Source organism: Phoenix dactylifera, chromosome 17 (assembly GCF_051530095.1).
Source record: "Phoenix dactylifera cultivar Ajwa chromosome 17, Ajwa_hap1_PhDact_Kaust_v1.1, whole genome shotgun sequence".
NCBI lineage: Eukaryota > Viridiplantae > Streptophyta > Magnoliopsida > Arecales > Arecaceae > Phoenix > Phoenix dactylifera.
The window spans coordinates 7031842-7057741 of NC_143206.1; the positions used below are offsets into that span (position 1 = coordinate 7031842).

Below are 25900 nucleotides of genomic sequence, written 5' to 3' on the forward strand. Positions count from 1 at the left end.
CAGTGAAAGTTAAACTTAGCAAGGGTTTGATGTATAGACTTCGACTTGATTAAATATGCTTGCAACTAAAGGATGTACGGATAAGAATTAAGCAAGCAATTTATCTAAGTAAGTAAGTGTGTTAGTTAGACAATAACTAGAGGCATTACAAACACAAAGGATATATAGTGGTTCGGTACACCCCAGCACCTACATCCACTCCTCAAGACCTCTTGAGAATTTCACTATAATCCTACCGATTACAGCCGGTTGTTTTACAAGCTCACAACCCAACTTGTTGTTTTACGAGCGCACAACGAACTCGGTCGGTTTTCCCAGGCTCACCGACTAGAACCTCCCCGATTATTTTTCCGGGATCACAATCAAACCCTTACACGTTGGTTTTACCCTCGGCTCACCAACAAACCTATCACCGTTGGTTTTTCCTTTGGCTCACCAACAAACCTTAACCCCTTGATTCAATCCCTTGATTGAATCAAGTTACAAGATATTAAAACAAAGTATAAAACAAAACAAAGCTTCTTAAACAAGCAAATATGATAATATAAACAAATAGAGTAAAGAGAAGCCCTCAAACGAGTTTTGAAGATGGAGGAGCTCGGCTTCTTCTTTACTTGATCCTCCTCTGATTTGGCATGAAGTAGAGGATCCCTGAGGCAGCACACGGATGGAGAGGAAGCTTTCGGATTCACTTGGATGCTCTTCTTCTCTCTATTTCGTTTTGGATGGCCCTTTTGTGCTTATGGGAGATTTCCTTTGTAATCTCTTTGAGATCTCTTTCCTAGATGATCTCTCCCACTTCCATAATTTCTCCCCTAGCTCTCTTCTTGTTTTTATAGCTTTAGATGGCGTGGAAACAAGAATATAGCCGTTAGAGACAAGAAAAAGAGCCGTTGGACACAGTATGCATTTCCTGACAATGTTACCATTGGGATCAGAGTCGACTCGCGCGATCAGGAGTCGGCTCGCCTGTTGCAGGAGTCGGCTCGTGTTTTACCGGAGACGACTCGGCCACTGTTCCAAATTTGAATTAATGTGCTTGCCTCGACTGGGAGTCGACTCGTCTTAACCTGGAGTCGACTCGCCAACTTCTGGAGCTGACTTGGCAATTTCGGAGTCGGCTCATGCACTGAAGTCCGTGGATCCAATTTTGAATTTTGTCCTCTCGAGTCGACTCGACTGTCCTGGGAGTCGACTCGAATCTCAGAGCCCGAACTCCCGATCCTCTGTCTTTTGGCTCATCCAGTCTTGGAGTCGACTCGAACTTCCTTGGAGTCGACTCGGCTCTCAGTTTGCGAAACACAGCATTCTGCCATCTTGGTGTAGCGCTGCCTGGGAGTCGACTCGAATCTCAGAGGCAGTAACTTGGTTTTTTGTCTGTTGATGGTCGCGGAGTCTCGGAGTCGACTCGTGCAATGCGGGAGTCGACTCGAATCTCAGAGTTCCAAAAATGCTCTCTGACTTTTTCCTTGTGTTCCGCTGAGAGTCGACTCTTGCTTTCTTTGGAGTCGACCTACCAACCATCGGAGTCGACTCGCGTTCCACTGGAGTCGACTCGAATCTCAGACCCGAAAACTGCTCTCTGACTTTTCTGCCTGTGACTCCTAGGAGTCGACTCATACTTCTCCGGAGTCGACTCATACTTCTCCGGAGTCGACTCGAATTCCACTGGAGTCGACTCGAAGACTGTTCTTTTGAATTTTTCTTTTGATTTTACTCCTCCAATTTGAATCCTTTGAACTTTAAACTTGGGCCAATAAATTGTAGCTTTCTTCCAACTTGAGAGCTTTGGAGGCCTTCTTGTGTTCTTCCAACTTGCTATGTTCCTTGCAAAATAAATATCTTTCTCCTTGCAACATAAACATTAGTATCTATACTTCAAGGTTTTGTGATCATCAAAATCAATCTATGAATCAATCTTTGGGTCATCAGAATTACATATTGACACCTTCAAAATGCAAGTCTTGGTCTTCGTTCTTCTGTTCATTATTCCAAAATAGAGTGTTATGTATGATATTAATTTAAACCAATATCTATTAAAAATTGGCTAATAGTAAACTTGATGGTTATATTGATGGATATAGTATACAAACTAAAACATGAGATCTTTGTATCATACAATATTTGGGGATGGGGGTTCAAATATCTATGTAAACATCGAGCTTAGCTCAATCATTATACCCCTTGCCTAGAAACAAGTAAGGGGTTGGGAGTTCGAACCTCAAGTGATGTTATCTTTCAAGAATTAGCACTACCATAGAATTTTCTTGGAGAACAAAAGCACCACTCCATGAGTAATAGGCTCAAATTACCTAAGTACCTAGTAGTATAGGTTGTGCAATGGATCCAACCTTCTAATTCTAAAAATAATAATATTTGATCTATATTTTGATTTTTTCCATTGACCATAATATTTTGATGACAATGATTATTTAATTAATAAAGCTTATATCAAATGCGTCTAGTTTGCATCGCTTTCTATAAACTTCTGTTGTTCATGTTCAACAAATATTTCAATTTTTCTTACTTCAAGAAAAATTACAATAACGAAAATTTTGCATATGCAACCTGCATGCCCATCTAACTAGTAGAAGAAGAAAAGCAAGAACTAGATTCGGTCCACTTGGTTCTTGGAGAGGTAGGAAGGAGGAGAAACAAATAGAAGGAGGAGGCAATTCTCACTAGGTTAGAGCAGCCTTCTTCGACAAATGATGATCAAAGTAGCCCCCATCATTGGAATAGTGTTCGAAAAGTAAATGAGATCAAGAAGGAAGGAGGGGGAGGCAGATTTTAGGAAATAAATAGTGACGGTTGAATAAAGTCATGGGACTTGATGTTGATGAGGAAAGAGTTTTTGCATTAAAAAAAGGCTAAATGTAGGAGCTTTTTACCCTTTTTTTTTTTTTAAATATAGACTAGATTTTTAAAGAATAAAAAACAAAACACGTCTACAAAATGCATTTGTTGTCTTGGTTTTCTTTTTAGTATTTTTATGAGAGATAAGGGAGACCACTTATATTATAATTATCCAAGTCCAAATTTTTAGTATACTACCCAAGACTCACGGTGTGACCATTAAGGTAAGCACCAATTTATCATAACGATGCCAAATACATTGCTTTCTATTTTTGCTCTGTTGCTTTGAAGTTTGTACCAGTACCTCCGCACTTTTGATAGCTGATTATATAGGATCACTTTCTTCTTACCCTTTTCCCTTATATTGACTACCTTCTCCCATTGGAAATACTAAAATTATGATGTGTTTCTCCCATTTGACTAAAAAATATGCTTCTAGCACAAACTTAAGTTGTTTAGTTTTTCCTAATTATAATTTCTTAGGAGAGTTAGAAGCAGCTTGGGAGAGCCTTAAAGCAATTGTCTTTTTGTTTTATCATCATTTAGGCTATAGCTTGAGGTGGACTCTTCTAGAGTCGAGGGGCGGCAATCTTTTTTAATAAAGCAGATTTTTTTTTTTATGACACACATATAAATATATAAACTGGGCTATTTTTATAGCATGTTTCTTTAAATTAAAAAGTAGAATTTTTTTTTTGTTTTTTCCTTGCCATTTACTCGGTTCTTTTTCATTTCATTTATTTTTTCTAGATCTTTGTGTTCTTCCAAAGAGAAGGGTCTTCTTCGGTAGATCCATCTTGTGGTATAGTTAGGTCCCAATAAAGGTAGTTTGATAAGTATCTTGTCTATTGCTTTAAAGAGATTGGTAGCCAAAAAAAAAAAAAAAGTCAATGGAAGGATGGGGGCTAGTTGGGATCAAATCAAGAGCTGATCGAGTAAGAGCTCTTGCTTATCTCTTCCAATGATGGTCAAGCCTATACGGGCTCGTTTGGTTCGCGGGAAAAGGAGGAAAAGTGTGGTCAATGGGAAAGTAATGAGATGCCTTTTGTTTGGATGGAGTTTTCAAAGGAGAGAGACGGAAAAGTTGCATTTCCATGGGAATATGATTCCCACATTTCATAGGAAAATCTTTTTCATGAAAAACATGGAAAAGTTACTTTCCTATGAGGCGGGAATCACTCCTTTTTTATTTTTTTTTTCAAAAAGGCTCTTCAGTATTAAAGAGGCATTAAAGGCCTAATTTTTATTAAGGGCATAATAGGAATTATATATAACTTTCTCAGAAAAGTGGATGGCCAACCAAACATAAGCACTTTGAAAATTTGTCAATTTCCCATAGTTAACCAAACATGCCAAAAGTACTTTTCTAGGCATTCTCTTCTTAGGAATTTGTTTTCTAGAAATCATATTTCTAGGAGAAAAAATTCTTTCCACGAACCAAACGAGCCTTACATCTTTTCTTAAATGAGGAGCAAAACTAGAGACTAAAATACGGTATTCTACAATACTAGGTTAAAAAGTCTTTTCAACTATGACTTTATTGGTGGAAGTATGGGACAAAGACTATTCCAAAAAAAAATTATATACAACCATTCGGCTAAAAATTATGCTTATAGCACAATATATATATATATACATATATATATATATGTATATGTATATATGTATATATGTATATGTATATGTATATATGTATATATGTATATGTATATGTATATATGTATATATGTATATGTATATGTATATATGTATATGTATATGTATATATGTATATATGTATAGGTATATGTATATATGTATATATGTATGTGTATATGTATATATGTATATATGTATAGGTATATGTATATATGTATATATGTATATGTGTATATGTATATATGTATATGTATATGTATATGTATATATGTATATATGTATATGTGTATATGTATATATGTATATGTATATGTATATATGTATATATGTATATGTATATATGTATATATATATATATATATATATATATATATATATATATATATATATATATATATATATATATATATATATATATATATATATATATATATATATATATATATATATATATATATATATATATATATATATATATATATATATTGAAAAGAAAACTAGCCATCAAACAATAAAATTTGCAACATATAACAATGCCCTATCTATACCGTAAATTTGAATAAATTTTTATGGATTCGATTATAATAATCTATAATCATATTATGTGACTCGTAAAAAGTTTTTTTTTTAAGTTTTAAATATTTTATTTTTTTTAATTTCCATAGCTGTATCTTGTAGTAATTAATTCATCCGATTTGTATGAAAAAAAATCTGTAATCGTTTCCCACCTTACCTTTTAAAAAAAGAAACGGTAGGGAGTGATGGGACAGCTGTATGGGTTGTATTAAAGCGATTCTTCCATCCACTTCTTCTTTAAAAAAAGCTCAACCTCGCATCCAATCTACCGGATACGGCCGGGCACGGCATGGGTGCCACTAAGTCCAACCAAAGAAAAAGTCCAACCTCTCCGCCAATCAAATGCTGCCACGGCCCGGTCGCGATCCGAGCCCTCCATCTTTCTCTCGCGCCACAATAATAAAATAGTAATAAACAAATAAAATATCTCGCCGCCACCGCAAGAACAAAGACAGCCCACCAAACCCCCGCGCTCCCTTCTCTGAGCTCCAATTTCGATGAGACAATTCCTCGACCGCCATGGAAGCTTGCGACGCCTCGATCCCGTACACCCTTCTAGGGTTTCTTCTCCAGGGAGGCGGCGACCGGCCGCCGGCTAACTTCTGCTCCTCCGCCGCCCCCGGCGGACAAGGCTTCTTGAAGGACTACGTGGCGAGGGGTACCAACGCGTTGCTTTGGATCTCCCTCATCTCCGTCACGTTCTTGCTGTTCCGCAAGCTTGCGAGGCTGGTGGGGTTCTGGGCCAAGGGAAGCCGGATCCCGGGCCCGCCCTCTCCTTCCTTCTTCGGCCACTCGAAGCTGATCGCTGGATGCGGATCGGGCGCAAATCTCACCGGTAGATCCGATTCTTTTCTCACCATTTCTTGTTTGATGATATAATTTTTGATTTTTTTTCTCGATTTTTTTTTTTTTTGAAATCATGAACAGCCACTAGGTACTCTGTACCAACTTCGTTACCGGTAAGCAAGTTCCTATTGAATGTTGCCTTGACTCTTGTTCAAGTTGGAAAATAATAAATAGATGTGATTTAAACTCAGCTTTAAGAAAGTCATCTACATCAGACACTGAGATAAGTATAGTAGGTTATGCTATTAAATTAGTTTCTTGTTTTACTCATAATCAGAATTGTCAAGCATAATTCTGCATTTAAAAGACTTCTAACAACCTTACAGAAAGACAAATAAAACAAGAAACCAATTCCATGATCTGTCTAGATTAAGAAAAAGAGTTGTAATATGAATAATACATGCAGAAATTCTGACTTATTCACTTGTCCTTGGGAATCGTGTTTTACCCAGTAGTTCCTAGTAAGGCCTCTGTCTGCTACTGTTCCCAGAATTTACAGATTCCTTGTACAAACTTTATCCATATTATCTAGGATGTCCTTTTATATTATCTAGGTTTTAATTATACGTTAGCTTCATATCAATAAAAGATGCTCCTACGATCATCAATCATGGTGTGCTATCCAGCATTCCTCGATCTTCAGTGTTGCGCTCATATACTTTCCCTAGACGTCAGTCTGGAAAATGTTAAGTGCATTGGGAGCTATATGACAGATCTATCTAATGGAGTCAGAGCAGAGTTCAGCTTAATTTAAGTTTTACCGATCAAAATAATATTTTTATTGCTGTTGTTGGATGATAGACAGTTGCTATTTGCATCAGCCTGCAATCCTTCTTCTGGTAGCAGCTTGTAATTTCATTCTGATGAGAATTTGTACTACTTATATATCTCATTTATTGGGTATAAGAAAAATAGTAGATGATTTTGAATCTTTGTTTGCAAAATGTCTTTCAAATAGGTAACCAAATCAATCTAAAACACAAACCTAGGTAACGAGTAATATGTGTAGTCAGCTTGAATATCAGTAATTTGCTGCTACCATCTCAAGGACCTGGAGTCAGAAAAGTAGGATGTTATCTTCATGGTGTCTCCATGTTGATGAAAGCTTACTAATGCGATATCTGTGGATGTAACACTCACGTCTTGGACTATTCTTATAACTGAACCTCTTGTACATTCCTTGGTTTGATAATGCAGGCAGAAATGATGTAAAATCTGTTGCAACAGAAGATTCCTAAAGATTTCAATGGATTGATGACAATTATCTAGGGGACCACTAGAAGAAGGATTTTTCTTCTACACTTGACCATCTCTAATAGCTTCTAAAATATCAAGAGAAAATTACACATCCATTTTTTCCTTTATAAATCAAACAGAAACCTTTTAGCAAATGCACAATGCAAAGTGATTATTGTCTTTACTACTGCCTGGATGTGATATTATTGTTTTCATACATAGGTTCCTTTGAGAAAGTATTTCTCTATAATATTGATATCCATGTCCTGTTGTTTTTTCTTCAACAATTATCTTGATATCAGTAAGAACCTTTTGCTCTGATGACAAAATAGCATGCTTTATGTTTGGTCAAATTGCAGATGTCTAACTAGAAGATTATAGAAGGTTTGTCTTAGTGAGTCCATGCCTTGACATAGCTGTGGAAATGGAATCCTCAATGCTCGAGAGATCAAATCAATTCTCAAGGCTTGAGAGATCAAATTAATGAAAAGGGCGGTGGGCCTCCCTGGGTTTTTTTTTTTTTTTGGGGGGGGGGGGGGGGGGAGGGGAATCCTTGTTCCTAATATTTGATTTCCAAAACTCTGTAAAAGAAGTGAGATATTGATCTTGCAATATAATTCATGAATTAGCAGGTATAGAGGCTACAGAACATGCCAAAGGAACATAGCCTGAATCAATTAAATTACTTTCTAGAAAAGTTACTATCTGAGGGGACTGAAATAGGACTCCTTTTTGAACTTAAAAAACTACTGAATCCTTCTCTAAACGACCCAGGTTCATGCACTTGTCCCATTCTGAGATTTGAATCATATAGGGCTCGTTTGGTTCGCGGGAAAAGAAGGGGGGAAAGTGTGGTCAACGGGAAAGTAATGAGATGCCTCTTGTTTGGTTGGAGTTTTCAAAGGAGAGAGAAGGGAAAGTTGTATTCCCATGGGAATGTGATTCCCACATTTCATGGGAAAGTCTTTCCCATGAGAAACATGGGAAAGTTACTTTCCCATGAGGTGGGAATCACTCCATCTTTACTTTTTCCCAAAAAGTCCCTTCAGCATTAAAGAAGCATTAAAGAGGCATTAAAAACCTAATTTTTATTAAGGGCATAATAGGAATTATATATAACTTTCCTAGGAAAGTGGATGGCCAACCAAACATAAGCATCTTGGAAATTTGTCACTTTCCCATGGTCAACCAAACATGCCAAAAGTACTTTCCTAGGCATCCTCTTTCTAGGAATTTGTTTCCCAGGAATCATATTCCTAGGAAGGAAAATGCTTCCCGCGAACCAAACGAGCCCATACTGTCATAACAACCAAACTATATTAACCTTATAGAACAAAAATGTTGGGGGTTATGTAAAAGCTATGAAATGAGTACTTAATAGGCAGACTTGTATGTCAACTTACTTTTTAGGAGCCTGCTAACTCAATTTTGTAGGGACAACAGTTCTTCATCATAAAAAAATAAGGAGGCAGACTAAGGACCTAAGACATATACATATGTAGGCTTGAACTCCTCTATTGTCTATGTTCAACATTGATGACATCACATGAGCTTAAATGTGAAAGGTGAAATATATAAACCTTTTAAAATTTGCTTTTCTAAATTATGTGCATTTCTAAAGCTAAATTATTGCATTGCCAGGTTATTTGTCCAAGTTGCATGAGAGTTATGGACCAATTGTCAGACTGTGGTTGGGTCCTACTCAGCTTCTTGTGTCGTTGAAGGATACTACTCTGATAAAAGATGTGCTCGTACAGGCTGAGGATAAATTACCATTGACTGGGAGGGCGTTCCATTTGGCTTTTGGTCGATTAAGCCTATTTGTTTCCTCCTTCAGAAAGGTATCTGTGAACTGTAAAACAGCACTTTTAGCTTTGGATTTTCTTTTATTGCTCGCTCCCTCCCTCCCTCCCTCGCTCCCCCTTCCTAATTGTTATACCACTCGGACATTTCAAACCATGAAAATTGTTTATTCATTGAGTTCCTTTTGCTACACAAATACTTTTGTGATATTGACGAGAATTTCTTTAATAGTAAGGAAAACAAGGGTTTGTTTATGGGAGGGCTTTATGCCACTTATTCTCAACTTGCATGCCATTTCAACTGGTCCCTGGTTTGCTGCAAAGTTTTCATAATGTTCTCTTTCTGTCTCTATCTATTTTATTTTTTGACAAGTTCTAGTATGTAAAATATTAGAGTACTCTTTGCTTGGTTAATTTGTAAACTGTTATTCTAAATATCTTAAAAGTTATGGTGGATGAGTGGATACTTATTTATGGCAATTAAAGTAGATAGTAATTGTTAGCTAATAACAACGTACAAGACATGTTTTAATTTCATGTCATTTGTCCACTTGGATGTAGGTACAAAAGAGAAGGGAATCTTTAGAAGCATACTTGAATGGAAAATTGGCTGAGAGAGCAAACATGATTTCTTGGAAGGTCGTTGAATGTGTCATGGGCCGAGTTGATACTATTATGGCTAAAGGTATTCTTGATTGCAGATCTGTTTCACAGCATATGGCATTTTACACTCTTGGAGTTGGTCTCTTTGGCGATGCATTCCTGGATTGGTCTGAGGCAGCTACATATGAGGAGCTCCTTCTGATGATTGCTAAGAATGGTTGCTTCTGGGCTTCTTACAGAATCCCTCCCTTTTGGAGGAGAGGATACTGGAAGTATCGATCTTTGTGCATGAGATTGCAATGCCTAACACAAGACATTATTCAACGCTCATTGGGCCAAATCAATCAAGATTCTTGTAAGAGAACTTCAGATACTGGGAGGGAAGCTGGTGCAGATGGTACGGTTCTGCTGGACAATACGATATCAAGAGGTCTCTTCCAGGAGGAAATAGAGGAAGATGTTATTTCCAAAGAAGAAGCATGTGCAAATATGTTGGGTTTGATGTTCCACGGATGTTTAGCAACTGCTAGCTTGATCCATAGCATTTTAACATGGCTAGTCTTGAACCCGGAACTACAAGAAAAAGTAGAGATGTCTTTTCTTTCTTATCTCTTGCAAATTATTTGCTCCTCTTGATTTTTTTATGGCTTTTCTTCTAACCTTGTCACCTGAAAGCTATATAATGGATTGAATTATAATCTTAAATAATAAGATAGACCTGGTAAGCAAAACATGGTTCTGAGTATTGTTGCCGATAATTAATTCAGAACATGCAAATCTGCTTCTGCTTCCACTATCATTTCTGTGCAGTTTGTACAATCATCTGCTGAAAAGATTGTTGTTCTCATGCCCCTTTTTATCCAATTCTGGTATTCATTTTTGGTCCAAGTTTCTAAGGTTCAAATGATGACCCTAAGATGAAATGCTGAGTCCACTTCCTATTTCACTTCTAGGTGCCTCTTACTGTGAAATTCTTATCAATAGATTGATCTTATAAAGCACCTGAATTACTGGGACAGCTTCTTTAAGGTCTTAAGCTTTTCTCCTTTTTCTCTGGACTCTGCTAATTTTCTTTTCTTTAATAGCAACCTCATTTCTTTTCCTTTTAATTTACATGGCTTTTACAATCAAAAGTCTGCTTAAATCTTGTAATGTCTGATCTTCTCACTGGCTTTGTTTCAATTGTAAGGTGACTTTGATCCTTCTCCATATTGATTGTAAACAAGTAATGATATTTTTAGTACTTCAGTAGTTTTCATTTTCTTGATGATAAAGCTCCTTTTAGGTTATGCTTCTTTGTGTTGTTAATCTTCGTGACTTTTGTTTATTGAATCGTTCAAACATTGGGAAGCAAGTTAAATATGGTAGGCCTCTCTAATGAATTAATGTGTTGATGTCTGGAGTTGTAATATTCAAACATTTGTATCAAAATAATGCTTGTTAAACTATAGTGTATGTTATCTTATCATTCTCTTATACTGCAGTCATATTCAGAGATCGTTCGAGTGTGGGGAAGAACTTCTGGGCCAGATTCACTTGAGGTGCAAAAGATGCATTTCTTATTGGCTACTGTTTATGAATCAGCTCGTCTTTTGCCAGCTGGACCTTTGCTTCAAAGATGCTCATTGAAACATGGTAGCGTTGATTCATCACCTTGAAACATTCATATAATAACCAGATAATTGGTTACTTCACAATTCAAATGATTTTGCACATTCTTTTTTTTATTCTTTTTTCTAAACCTTTATTCAGTTAAAGTCTACAACTTATGTATCATGATTTTGTTGATAGAAGCTATATTCAATTAGGGATGATGGCAGTCTTATAAACATGCATCCTACAAAAATAAGTTTTTGAATCTTTATGTAAATGCAATGCAAATCATGTGGAACATATCAGTATGCTACATGAATTTGTGGACATTATATTTATGGCTGCATTTTATGTTACATATATATATATTTGCTTTCTACACAGAATAAGGGTGTCTATCAGGGTAGTAGGTAAATGCGTTGCCTATACTAGGCATTAACGCCCTTGACAATGTGCTTAAGTGGCCACTTCGCTATTAGGAACCTTAACTTTAAAATTCCTTGTGAATCAAGGGTTGCTGTGCTGGAACTAGGGCTCGAACCAGTTGCCCGGCGGCACGGGTCGGTATAGCCTTGTGCCGTTCTGTGTCGGACCTGTACCGACACAGTAAAGGGGGCAGGAGAGAGGGAGAACGGGAGAGAGGAAAAGAGAGAGAGAGAGAGAGAGAGGGAGAGGAGGAAGAGAGGAGGGTAGCAGAGGCCGGTGGAGGGCCGGGGAGCCGTGCGGAGGAGGAAGTGCAAGGTTTTTGGGCATTCCACCGCCTCCCCCAACTCACTAGCAATCGAAGCCTCTGCAATTTCTCTCAATCGTTCTAGATCTAACAACGTTTGACTGATCTCCGGGATGGAAGGCTTCGCCGTTTGAGAACCCCGACTTTTCAGGCATTGGAATTTGCCTTACACCTATAATGCAAAGGGGATAGTCAACTTCGGGCCACCAAACCCTGCAACTGATGAGAAGGACCGAGGAAGGGTGTACCTTCTGGTTCCCCTGCTTCGTTCGAAACAAGGATTCCGAAGGGGGCTTCCCTGCTCTCTCTCTTTTTCTCTCTTTCCTTATCCTTCTCCCCCTCCGTCGTCGGTTTCTCGTTTTGTTTACCGAAACCGTTCTGGTCTGCCGCCGGTACGGCTCGGTATGCTCCGACCGGATAGTTCGGAACGGTTTCGCCGATCATGTTATGAATCTTTACTTACATAACTTAAATGAGCTTTTATAATAATTCCTATTATATGTTTATAATGATGGAAATAAATCTTCTAACATGCTCAAAAGTAGTAAATTCAAAAAAAGCAGATAGCCAACCAAAAAGAAGAAAGAAAAAACATGCACCAGCCACTTCACATAATATTTTGGCACTATTATTTTTCTATTCTTCATAAAATGGCCAACAACTTCAATAGCTAACAACTATTATAGATTGACTCTTGGTTGAATGGCACTTTCTGCCATCTTCAGCCTTTTCAGCATCGGTCTGTCCCTGTAGTTCATGGAACATAGATATCCATGAAGTTTATTTTGCACTTTTGCTCTTATCCATCCTGGGGGATGTGCACTTTTTATTTGAGAGTGCCTTCCATGATCTTTCTTCTTGTCATTAACTAATTTTTGTTGTCTTACCATTTTTCTCTTCTTGTCCTCTTTGCCTAGCAGTTAAAAAAAAAAAAAAAAACTATTATGAGCTTTAACTTTTCTTTTGGATGGCAGTGAGAAAGCTATTGTCATTTACCGAGTTATGCAGGATATTATTTACAACATGAGTTGTAATTTTCTTTCATAAAAAAAGTATGAGCTACAACTTTCATCAGCGATAACACATTAATCTTAATTAATCTTCTATAACTATAACTTGAGCTTGTAATCTCATATTTATAATATGTTTAAATCATTGCATACATTAGTATCCTTTAGAGTAATTTTAGATATAATAATATCTATAGGTGGTGATGTGACATTCTGCCTAAAAATATAATCACTTGACACAAAGTTTGCCTTGGCGGGTCTAGCCTGCCTATACGAGAATGGGTTCTCAAGTGTGTCCGAGGGCAGCCTAGCTGCCCAAGAAGCAATTTGGGAGACATAGCTATCCTCAACTTCAACTTCAGAGAGAGACTCATCCTGAATAATATACAATGCATGATTGCACATCTTTTTTTATGTTTTTTAATTCATAAGACCAGTAGACATTCATATTTATAAGTCGAAGAGCTCACATCCTGAAAAGATTTTATTTCCTTCATGAGGATACAGTCTGTTATCAAAATGTACCTTCACTTAGAGTAAGATTTCTTATGTGAGTTTTAAATGCTTGTTTAATCTGTTTTTAGTATTCTCAAAATTCATTACTATAAATTGGTGCCTTTGTCATGGTCTTTCAATAATCAGATTTCTATTTTAAATGGTAATGACAGTTAATCCTCATGGAAAGCTGGAGTAGTTATATGCTCCCTGTAACTAAATTTGTAGTCTTACCAGAATTTTAATTTTATGGGATTTGGCTTCTGATTTTCTATCCGGAGTTATGCAGTGCACACATATGTGCTGAGTCCAAGACATCTGGAGGTTGAATCAAAGTTTAGTGCAATAATGTTGTCTGATTTCATCATGCTGGATTGTTTTACAAATATGCTGTGCAGCTTTATGATCATGGCATGCAAATGTTAAGTACAGCCAAAAGGCCTCGGGAAGCTTTAATCTTCTAACCACAAATTAAAATGTGTGTATTTGGATCGGGGAAATTGAGGCCCACTTCCTAGATTGACTGCCATTTTATATTTAGGCCTCCTTGATGGAAGTTTTAATTCCTGGTCTCTATTTAGATGGCCATTTTGTGGTTAATCCCTGGTCCCTGCATAAGTGTGTACACAGCAGTTATATACAAACACAGGCATAACTGTGTGGAAAGACATGTCTAACTATATTCAAGGGACTAAATGGAAAATGCTAATTGTATCAGGACTAAACATAAAATGGCAGTCAAACAAAGGACCAGGTGCTAAGTTCTGCATTTGAATATTTGCTTCTTGGTTGTTAACTTTTCTCTGTGGTTTTATTCTTTTTCATCAATATTTTGCTGCTTTAAGTTCTTTAATAGTTTATATCTGACTGACACTAGCAGAAAGAGTGCTGCATGAGTTTAATGCTATTATTACTTGCCCCTTGTATGGTGACCCTGTCACGTGTGTAATTTTGTCCTCCTTGTTTACAGACTTGATTCTTAATTCTAGTATAACTTTACCGGCGGGAGCAATGCTCGTTGTTCCTTTACAGCTGCTGCAGATGGATGACTCTATATGGGGTAAGGATGCCAGCCACTTTAATCCACATCGTTTCTTGTCGAAGGCTATTGACCATGGAGGTAGCCCTCTTCCTCCCCCCCTCCCACCCCCTCGCTCCTCTTTCCTCCCTAGTTGTGCTTGCATTGTATCTTTTTGTGATTCATTTTTCTTTGCCCTTTAACATTTGCAATAATATAATCTTTCTCATGGTGGTTGTTATTATGTAGTCTTTCATGCCATAGGCATATATGTTAACATGAATTTAATGTACTGATATCACATTAGCTTTTATTAGCTTATTTGCTAAGATCGTTCCTTAAAATAAATGTAATTTTTATCGAGGGAAGCGGTATGGAAACTATAAATGCATCTAAACTGGTGTTTGCTTCTTGTATCCTGAAGATTGTTCTTGATTCCCTAAGGGAATTTTGTACTTCTGATGTGAACATATCAAGTGAGTTATCTTTTAAAGTTCCTTAAAGCTTGAGTTCTGGTCTTTTCTTTGATACTATGGAGCTCATTTAACTGCAGCTACCAGAATTACTTCTGATTCTCTATTTCGAGCATCTCTATATGAACAAAATGGGTGTCTTCATAGTATGATGACAGTACATATAGAAGGCAGTTCTTGCTAGTTATTACTCCAATGTGTTATTTCTAACTTTGCCCTTCTATTGATATATTAGTCTTCATAGTACTAAGGCAACAGATTCAAAAGGTAGTTCTTGCCAGTACTATTGTTTCTGATGTTGTCCTTCTATCAATATACTCCAAGGTAAAAAGTATAACTAATTTTTGGTCCTAAAGGAAGTAGTTTTTTTTTTTTTCATTAAAGCAAATTTCTTTTCTAATTTAACTGCTGACTTTTCTCTTCCTAAATTGTAAGGAAAAGTTTGCGCTGAAATTGCATGCTAGTTTTGCTACTAAGCCTATCTGGACTTGCTGTTCCACTCTTTGTGAAGCTTTACCATCAAATCGGCAACTCATTATCTCAGAAACTTTGATTGCTATTGACTCACCTTCTCAGACCCTTTGATTGCACTTGCAGATATATACGTACTACACATACATACATAGATACATATATCAGTGAAATCGAAAATATTTTGATATCTGTGTGCATATATCAGTGAAATCGAAAATATTTTGATACTTACTTACACAATGTAAACATACACATGCACATAAACATATCTGTGTGCATGAGCGTTCATTGTTTTTCTTTTTTTTCTTAAGTTTAAGGATGCCAGTTTTTTTGGTATGGGACACTAATAATTTGATAAATAAAATCTTGGCCCTATAAACTCGGTCAATAAAAATCTGTATATCCCTAGAGATTGGCCAATACATTAAAAGCAGTGCCTTGAAACATCAATGAATCTCAATTTTTTTTTAATTCTTCATCTGATATTTTGATATCTTGATATATATTGGCCTAGATCTTAGAACTTGTTGGCTCTTTCTAAATTTTCCATGCAGGATTGCTCAGGAATGGCTTGCTTATGCGTTCATCAGGCTAGAATATTTAGGGGTGTTGCTCATTTTAAGAACTTCCTGTCCAATCTCAGAAAACAAGACTGAAGTGAGCTATTTGGTGGATTAAAGGGTATATTTAGGTTTTCTGCTCCACCCTGGGGTTCAGAGAATAGGGTTTAGTATTGGGAAAAGGATTATTATGATTTTATTATTAAGTGGAAGGTTCAATTGTGACCCAAAATCAAATTTCAGGGAAAACATATTTCTCTTTAGGTTAAAGAGAATTTAGATCCCAAATCAAATCTCAGAAAAATAAATTAGATTTGTGCAGGTTAAGGAGAATATTTCACATGGAAAGAAGAGAGAAGAAAGAAACGAAGCTGAGAGAAGAGAGAGGAGATGAGTGAAGAGTAGAATTCCAAGTCTCATGTGAGAAGAGACTTCTTTCTCCGCCAAAAGTCACATATAACTTAGTACTACTCCTTTAGCTTTGCTATAGCTATATATATAGCCTAACCTATTTTATAAATGAAGTAACCAAATAAAGTAGAAAAAAAAATAACTCGGGTACCAAATAACCAAGAGATCAAGAATATTAGACAGACAAATGAGTTAAATGCTCAGCGGTCAAGTGACTCCAGTCCAAGTTAAGGCCAAATAACCGAATGACTAAGATTATGACCATGGCTAAAAAAATACAGATACAAACTCAATAAATGAGTAAATCTGAGTTGTTTGATAGTTTAACATTCTAATACATGCCATTGACTCTCCTAGCAGTAGAATGGGGCCTTAAATCATCATGATGTAAATTGGGTTGAATGATTGAGGCCCTTGATTTCATCATAGATCTTCTCAAAATCAAGTTATTTTAGCCACATGCATAGACAGGACATTGATTACTTTTAAGTGTGAGGTATGAGCAATGATCTTAATGTTTTAACACTTACAATCACAGATTTGTTAAAGGTATGCACCATCAAGAGATATGTGAATGAACTTTTTTGACTCGCTTATCTAGGCATTAAATACATTAAATCTATGCATTTAAAATGAGGGAAAAGGAGATATACTATGAGTAGAAGTACATCAATCTAGGCATTCTCTACGGTCAAATTGACTCCCATTATCTATGCAGTTTCATTACTTTTTCATCAAGTATAAGTTTCCTGCTACTAAAAACTAAACATAGCTTACCCAATTGGCTGACAAACTAATAATTGAATTAAGTATGGGAACCTATAGTTTCAATGATTCATGAACGAAGTATCTATATAATAAAAAAGTGTTTAATTTATCCATACCATGGTAATTTGTTTGTCAGTAAATTCATTATTGGGATGATGTTGTATCTGCCAAAATATAGAGGAATGCACCTTCAACTTATTTGAAAATTGCACAGAATGGAGATGCCTTTAGTATGAAAAATACTGAACTCCAATTTAAAATGACAATTCTTAATCAAAAGATGAATTTAATGATTTCTTGAAATTTTTAGTATCATCTTTGAAGTTTTATGAATTACAACTTACTTCGTAAGAATTTAAATCTTTGATTAGTAGGGGAACTTATTAGACTCCTTGTTTCACTCTCATATATGTAAGAGGGATTATGATTTGCAAGTTAAAATTCATTGAGTGTTTCCATGTATGTATTAACTAAAGAAGGAACTTAATACAGTGCCCTTGCCTAGCATTCACCTTGTGTTAAAGAATTAGAGAAATCTTTAACCATGTCCAATGCTGTGATAATGCAAGATATCTTTGTAGAGAATATTTTTCATATATAAATAGCATGCATTGCTGAAATCCCTCATTGGTGTCAATGGTGAATGAGAGAATTTCATGGTTGGCAGCATGAAGGATGGCTATCTTGTTGGTGTTCTTTCTTGGTGCTTGGAAAAGTTTAATTACAAAAATAAAATACAGACTTGGTCCCCAACCCTTTATGTAAGCAACTTTGAGTGGTTAGACTGGAAGATCATTCTATTGGAACATGACTTCCACTCATCTAGTAAGGTGAAAGCAGAATAGGGTTTTGATGCTGCTAGTGTCACCACTACTGCGTACATACATCTGATGGTACCTTATTATTTAATGGTAGCCTATTGGGTGCAGTTTAGGTTTATTGTAATTTTCAGATTATATATATATATAACATTCGAAAATTTCTGAAGTCATTAGGATTTAATTTTGTGTAGATTAGGTGTCTTCTGTAGAGGAATCTGTGAGAAACTGAGTTTTGCGTTATAGAGGTCTGGAAAATCTAGATATTATTTACCTGAGAAGGCCATATGTGGTCCTCTGCTAGACTCCAAGAAGCATGATAAACTGTTTTCTTTCTCTCTGTTCTTGTGAAAGGCATCAAGGATTTGATGTCTGATTTGCATCTCTTACTTCCTCCTAGTTTTTCTTTCTGTCTCTTTAGTTTTTCTTTCCGCCAACCTCTTTCATTTTACCTGTTTTATTTTGCTTCATACTATTTTTGTTTCTATGTTATTTTCTTAAACTTATCCATATGCTGTGCTTTTCTGTGTATCGATGACTTGCACTTAGTCTCATATATGTCTTTTTTCTAGTGGTACACACTGAATTTCTGCATAGATTCATATAGGCAACCTGAAATACTTTTACAAGTCGACTACCGACCCCTGCCAGTCACTCAATCAGCCCTAAATTCATTAACATATGATCTACACATCTCTTATAAAACTCAATATTTTTCTTGACCATTGTAATTTCAATTTTGATACTTTTACCTTGAGTTCTAGACTTATGGTAAAAAAAGTTTAAAAAGATCCAAACAAGAAAAGTTGAGAAAAAATAAAGACAAGCTAATTCACATCGTTTTATTGTGTTATGAGTTATTTAGGATTATAATATGTATTTTGGGTAATCTCAGATTGAAATTAAACTGTATCAAAGCTTAATTCTTTAAATGTTTAGACTTTTTTTTCTGTAATATTCTTACCATGGACGTCTGATTCAGATGCTCCTCCTCCTTTGTCTTTGTTACTTTCTAGTGATCTGGCTGGGTGTACTCACGTTCTATATATAATACCAACAAAAAAAAAAAAAAAAAAAAAACCTGAGAAATGAGTGCAAAGCGCATTTTGAGAAATGCTGAATTTGCATTCTGAAAATAACCAATACACACTCTCTTTGTCCTCTTTCCCCACATGCCTCGACCACATCAGTCCCACCACCTACAGGAAGTTAAAAAAAAAACCTCGATTTAGATTTTCTTTGCATGAGTGATCTTTCCATATAGACTTTTGCTCTAAGTGTCCTTTAATTAGAAATTTTGTCAATCTAAAATTGTTTTAGTTCAAAATGATTACTAATATACCTTAAACCACAACATGGACCCCATGTCTAAAAAAAGTTAGAAGCTAGGCCCCATTAGAATAGAAGAAAAAGATTCATCTTCGCTACCTATTTCTTTTCTTTTTAAAGAACATAGGCGACGAGTAGAGATTTTATTTTTTTTAATCTTTGTAAGATATCTTTTTTATTTCCTATGCTAAATATGTGAATAATTTTAATTATCATATATAGATGCTACCAATTTTCCCAATTGTATAATTTCTTATCAATCACCAACTTTTGTTTCTCATATGATCTCTCACACTTGTTTCCCAACTCGGCGACTCTGCTTCTTACAATTCTCTAATTTTTATAATTTCTCTATACTTTTCTTTGTTTTTTATAATTTTCCATAAAAATTTAACTAAACTTTTCCTCTAAGCATATTTCATTCTATTTCATTTTTATAAATCATCAGAGGAAAAAAACATCTAAGCATATTTAACATTGTTGCATTTTATTAATTCATCTAATCAAGAAGAAACCCATTTAAGTATATTTTACTCTATTTCATTTGGACAAAGAAAAGAAAAGGACCAATCCAAATAAAAAACCCATTTTATTTCATTATTTCATCTTAATATTTCACTTTATTTAGCAAAGGAGGAAGAAACTCATTTAAGTAAGAAAAATAAGAAGACGAACTATCTTGCCTGATTAGTAAAGATATATCAAGTTTGCAGATTGACCACATTGTTTTAAAAATAGGCTGCTACAGCGGCTATAGCGCTTTCAGCCGAAGAAGGCTATGCTAAATATCATGGTGGTGCCATATGGCACAAGTATGAAGTGGGAAACCCACTGTAGCAGCCATGATGCTGTGTTTGAAGTGGGTGATTTATTTTATAGCAGACTGGACCACTTTCCAATTGAAGCGGTCCAACAATCAGCTAGTCCAATAGGATGATTAAAACATGGGCTGGTTTAGTTATTTCATACCCATGTTCAATTGGAGCATGGGGGGGGGGGAGAGAGAGAGAGAGAGAGAGAGAGAGAGAGGATAAGGAGAAGTGGATTATTTGTATGATTGTGGACATCTTTCTTCTATGGTTGATGTTATCATATTGTAGACATCTTTATTGAGTGATGTAATTATGTTTGGTGGATGATGATATTGCTCATTAGATCGTGTACCTTTACATTATACAAAATTATAAATGTTGATATGATATTACGATGATACGTGGATGTTGTTTTAAATTTTTCTTTATTTTCTTCATTTTTTACATGAAGTTGATGTAGAGTTGATATCTTTGATATTTAGTAAGAATATATATATATACTTCAACAGCCTGCTTTGGGTACATAGCACTTGCTATTCGCTATTGGCTAGGAGCCCCCCTGGCTGTTATGTGCTTTCTATCCACTTTTTAATACATTGACTTTCCAGTATAATAACTTAGACAAAAGTTATATAGATAAGATCATTAGAGACTCAGATGAACGTGTGATTTAATAATATCGAACACATATTAAACATAAATACATATACTTGTTAACAAATGGGGTAAAAGAACGGCAGCTTCAGTTGGTTTCATCTGAAACTGTTGAAACCGGTGGCCGAAACTGAATTTTTTGATCAGTGTGAGATCTATCCCAGTCGAAGCATGTTTCAGCCAATACTTTAGTCCTCTTATCAAAACCAAGACTTGAACCAAAATTCTAAAATCTTGTGGGAGGCTGCTTATTGTTGTTTAAGACGATCTTATTCTTGTGTCAAAAGCTATGTTCATTTCTCTCTCCTTTTTCTACACATCAATATTTTGCTCTTCTTGGTAGTATAATATTTCTGTGGCTTTTAGTTGGTTGCATTTTTGTATCATTGTCTTCTGAGATTTTTCACCATTTGAGAATTATCTTATTAAGAATTTCTATGAACAAAAAGGCTATTGCCAATTTGTCTGATGCTACAATAATTGTTGCACCTGACGAGAACAACCAATGCCAGTCACCTGTATTAGTTGTTTAAATCAAATAAGGATTGAGCATTACTTTTGGGCATAATGGGGTTGATTTCTTTTACCAATAGTTTGAAGGATTGTGCTTTATTTCTGATAGTTTTACTGAGTAAGATGCTTCCTAATTCCTGGTATATCAAAGCAATATTAGATGATATAGCTTTGATTTATTTACAAAGGTTTAATAGAACTCCTCCATTATCATGCATTTTGGCTCCTTCAATTTTATAATTTATGCATGTTCGCTCCCAATACTTCAATCTCCCTTCAAAGGAAATGGAATTTATTCCATTTTTCATTCCTTTAAAGCATTTCTTTGAGATACTTATTTGTTAATGTTTTCAATATCTGTCTCAAAATGAAATTGCAGGCACATTTGAGGAACATGAGAAGCATGAAGAGTGCCCATTTATAAGTGAACCAAATAAAAGTGCAGCATTTCTTCCTTTTGGGGCTGGTGCACGAGCATGCATTGGACAAAAGTTTGCAATTCATGGAATATCAGCATTGCTTGCATATTTACTTCAAAACTATGAGGTTGGTGATCTGTGTTATGTTTGTTAAATTCTTCTAAAATCGACTTTAATGCTTCACTTAAAGATGGCATAATTACTATTGTTCTAATATACTCTTCTATGCATATTTTATGGAGCTTGGTGCTATTAACTATTTAGTTAGTATGGATTCAAAAAAAACATATTTAAATTTTAAAAACGGACACATATAGATCATTCTTTTAGCAATATCCAAGAATTAAGGTTCTCCGAATTAGTATCGGAGGTTGTACTAGCCGGTGATTGGTTTCGCATGGAACAATTGGCCAGGTAAGCAGGTGGGAGGTTCCCCTTACTCGAAGAGTAAGGTCCTAATTAAGTAACCACCTTTTAAGCTGCCTAGACACCAATTAGATCAATTAATCTAATATGACTAGCTCATGTTGGTTCACTCTTGACTGATTGAGAAGGTTTGTATTTAGGTCTCTCTCGATCGACTATTCACATCTCATGCAAATATATATCTACCCGTATAGACATAAGCATTAAACATCCAGGCATTTATCAACAAATAAATTTAAATGGTGATGATCATGGATCCAGGATGGGGTCATTTTACAAGCACATGCACGTCAATTGGTTTGATCATCTTCAACTTTTGACTTGATCTTGATCCCTAGGTCCAATTGTGATCAACTCCTTGATCCATCTTCAATCAACCCTTGATTTCGATCCGTGCATGTTAAGCTTGTTAATGTACATATCGATCAACCATCGACGTGCAACACACATCACAGATTACATCCCAGATTGCTTTAAAAATTAAATAAAATAAAAGAATAAATTACAACCCTTTTTCATGAGACACGCAGGTCTTTAATACATGAATTTAAGATGCACGCAGGCATCTGAAAATTAAAATTACATGCCATCACATAGCATCACAGAATATCGCAGAATATTTCAGCACATTCAAAAGGGTCCATCAATGATCATCACCATACGCATCTCATGCATAAATATTATTTTCAGATCTGTAATTTAACTGATTATTTCATCTTATGACTTGCTGATTATGCAAGATATGATTCTAAATATTTGTAATCACATTACCAAAGCATTAGAATCATTAATCTAAGCATTCAAAAATTAGCATGCAGAAAAATCAGCAAGCTGAAAATTCTGTATGCAGAAAATTTCAGCAAGCATAATTCTTTAAATTTTAGATTTAAAATGCCTTTAAAAATTTAATTCCAATCTTAATCTACATAACCTGGCTCTGATACCACTGTTAGGATCTGATGCATGCCGCAGAAAAATTTCAAAAATTTTTAGATGTGCAGCGGAAGGGCATGTGCGATCCCGTTCATCGCATGAACGTATTTTAAAACCGTCGTTTGTAGATAGATTAGGATTAAATTCTTATAAACCATTTTAAAATCATTAAGAAGATCAGATCTTCATCTTGTGCGGGTAAATGGTCTCTGCAAATCTGATTTACGTGGATTTGTTGAAGGTTCGATGGAAGCCGCACACGCATCCGGCCTCTACAGGTATCCACACGAGGTATAGCACCGATTGAAGCTTTTGGATCTTCCCGGGGTGCTAGCTCCCTTGCAGAGATAGCTTTTGATGGCTGATATCCTCTCCTTTGAATCAACTTTTGATTACCTTGAGAGGAGGAAGAAGGAGGGATGTAGGAAGAAGAATGTAAAACCCGCAGTCTTTCATTTTTCCCTTCGCGTTGGAACCAAAGAATGGAAGGAAGAAGGGCCATGCCACAAGCCTTTTTTTCTTGCTTTCTTGTGGCTGAAAGGAGGGATGGAAGGAGGTTCCTTGCTGCCAAAAATCCCAAGGAAAAACCATGAAAAATTCGTAGCCCCTTTGAACCCCTCTTTTATGGTGTGGGGATAGAGATGAGCTCCTAAATTTTAGGAGCTCATCTTTATCCCTTTGTGAATTCAAAATAGGAGCTCATCTTTATCCCCTTTGTGATTTCACCAGGGATCATCGACCATCAAAATGGTCCCTGTGAGTCTCACCATCCACCAGTGACACCTAGCAGTATGTAGTGGCTACCCAGCAGAGTAGAATGATGAACCTGTAGGTGCAGTTATCGTATGATACAGTATTTCTATCATGGATTCCTACAGACCGGAGGTCATGGATAACTCGTCAAACCCCGTCGTCCGACATATGTCTAGATTTATTCGACTTGAGTTCGAGAGTGAAAAACTAAGTCGTCATTGGGTCCTCACCTAACACTCTGTACCTGCCAGCAAGCAGTACGTGACCAAATTGCACGATATTTGAAACTTTGCTTGTGATTTTAGATTAATTTTTGGAGGGACATCTCAGATTTTAATAACAAAGAATGGATTACATACATCAATGCATTTTTTAATTCTTTTTTTGCAGCAACAAGCACTGCATGTATTGTGACCGAAATCGGTACAGATTTGTAATGTTATCAGTTCAAAATCAAAAACAAACTATGTTTCATATATACCATGTGTTAGTAATCTTTCTTTTCTTTCTTTTGATAATTGCATGCTGCAACTAGCGTTTTTTTTGTCATTTTGGTGTGTTTATATGTAGAAATGCATAACATGTTTGATTATTTATGCATGTGGCATGAAATCGATGCTTAAAAGAGCATGAGGCATAATTGGCTTTTGTTGTTTACCTGATTGAAAATACTCCTCTTTAAGTTAATTAGCGCATGACATGTTGCTGAGTACCTTTAGCTGTAAAAAAAGGGGACTTGAGATCAAGAGGTGATTCACGAATAATTTCTTTTTACATTCAACTAGTTCTTTCCATCGGCTAAAATCATACCTTGTAATGAATTACAATATCATATTCAACTTTGGCAAAGTTGTACTGTATTTGTTAAACTCATCAAACATAAATAAATGTTTACATTGCAGATGAGACTTAAGCCTGATTTTGAGAACAACTCCAAGCCCACAGTGCATGATTGCCTTCTTCAGCTTCAGGCAAGCCCAAAGGTTGTCTTTGCGAGAAGAAATTAGTGAAACCAGAAAAAAATAAAGGTGAATGATATGGGTCCTTTTTTACTGGTGTTAGATAAACATTACCCGGTATAATAACTCATACGACCTGTGGATGGATATGTTGATGATCCAAGAAAAGGTACTTAACTAGAAGTGTTTTTCCTCCCAGTTTTTAACAGCTCCAGTGATCTCTGCCAATCCTTTTTTAGCATTTTGGAAGCACTTGGGAGCTGTTAACTCAATGGAGCTGTGTGCATTATATACTTTTCTTCTCTTTTTTTTCTTTTTTTTTCCTCCATTGGAGTTTGTTCTAATTCTGTTACTTGTATATATAACAGTGAGGGTGCAGTATTAAAAGACTAAATAAAACAAATTCAAGAAACAAACAAAACAGTGGCTTCATATTGTTGTTAACTATTTTCTGTTGCACATTGAAATTTGGGATCTCCATGCTTCCTTTTTCCTTGCAACTCTGTGGATCTCTCCACTATATTACAGAAGGAACTTGCAGATGGTTGTCTGACCATTATTGATTTGATGCCTCTCCCTTGTCTTAGCTTCTCTCTTTTTCTCTCTCTATTACTTATTTGGGGCAACATATGTTCCTAAGTATATCAAAGAACTCTTTATGTAGGCGATGAAATCTTGTCTGAGCCAACCATGTGGCAAGTAACATGAGAATTATGGGTAACTCAGGATAGGAATGGACAACAGAAGCAATATTCTCTTGAGTGGCCGAAAAGACCCAGCTTTTTTCAAGCTTTTCCTTCTCCAAATGATTCTTTGAAATATTCTCAATAAACAAATCCGTTCAGATCTATTCAATCATGAGGTGGACATGGATTTATTCTTCATTTTTATGCTAATTTTCATGAGTAAATATGCCAATTTTTTAAAAATCTAATGTCCATTATTTTTCTTTTTTATATATATAATTATTTGAGTTTTTCAAACTTTTGATGAAGTTATATTTTTGTTCTCAATTTGAAATATCCAAATTGTTTCTGAACGCCAAACATGTCGCTATGGAGTTGGAATAAACCACAGCAGAAATTTCTGGTGCTGTACTCGAACTGTGCCGAACCATGATTAGTAACACCCATATCATGTCTATGATCTGTCATTGCGGAACCATGCTTTAGTCACTCTTATTGAACCAAAAAAA

The 25900-nt window shown here is 35.8% G+C and overlaps 1 protein-coding gene across 2 annotated transcripts; it reads left to right on the forward strand.

Annotated features, from left to right (window-relative positions):
• Nucleotides 1–5476: 5476 nt before the first annotated feature.
• On the forward strand, nucleotides 5477–25126 carry LOC103721665 (uncharacterized). Of its 2 annotated transcripts, XM_088713615.2 has the most exons (8): nucleotides 5478–5905; nucleotides 8794–8993; nucleotides 9516–10142; nucleotides 11042–11192; nucleotides 14356–14505; nucleotides 21595–21761; nucleotides 24649–24774; nucleotides 24905–25126. In XM_088713615.2, exons 1-7 carry the CDS (start codon nucleotides 5590–5592, stop codon nucleotides 24751–24753), a joined length of 1716 nt encoding a protein of 571 aa, XP_088569741.2. In that variant the 5' UTR covers nucleotides 5478–5589; the 3' UTR covers nucleotides 24754–24774; nucleotides 24905–25126. The 2 variants fall into 2 exon arrangements, with proteins under 2 accessions (XP_008810178.3, XP_088569741.2); XM_008811956.6 differs by having other exon boundaries at nucleotides 5477–5905; nucleotides 24649–25126.
• Nucleotides 25127–25900: the final 774 nt, after the last annotated feature.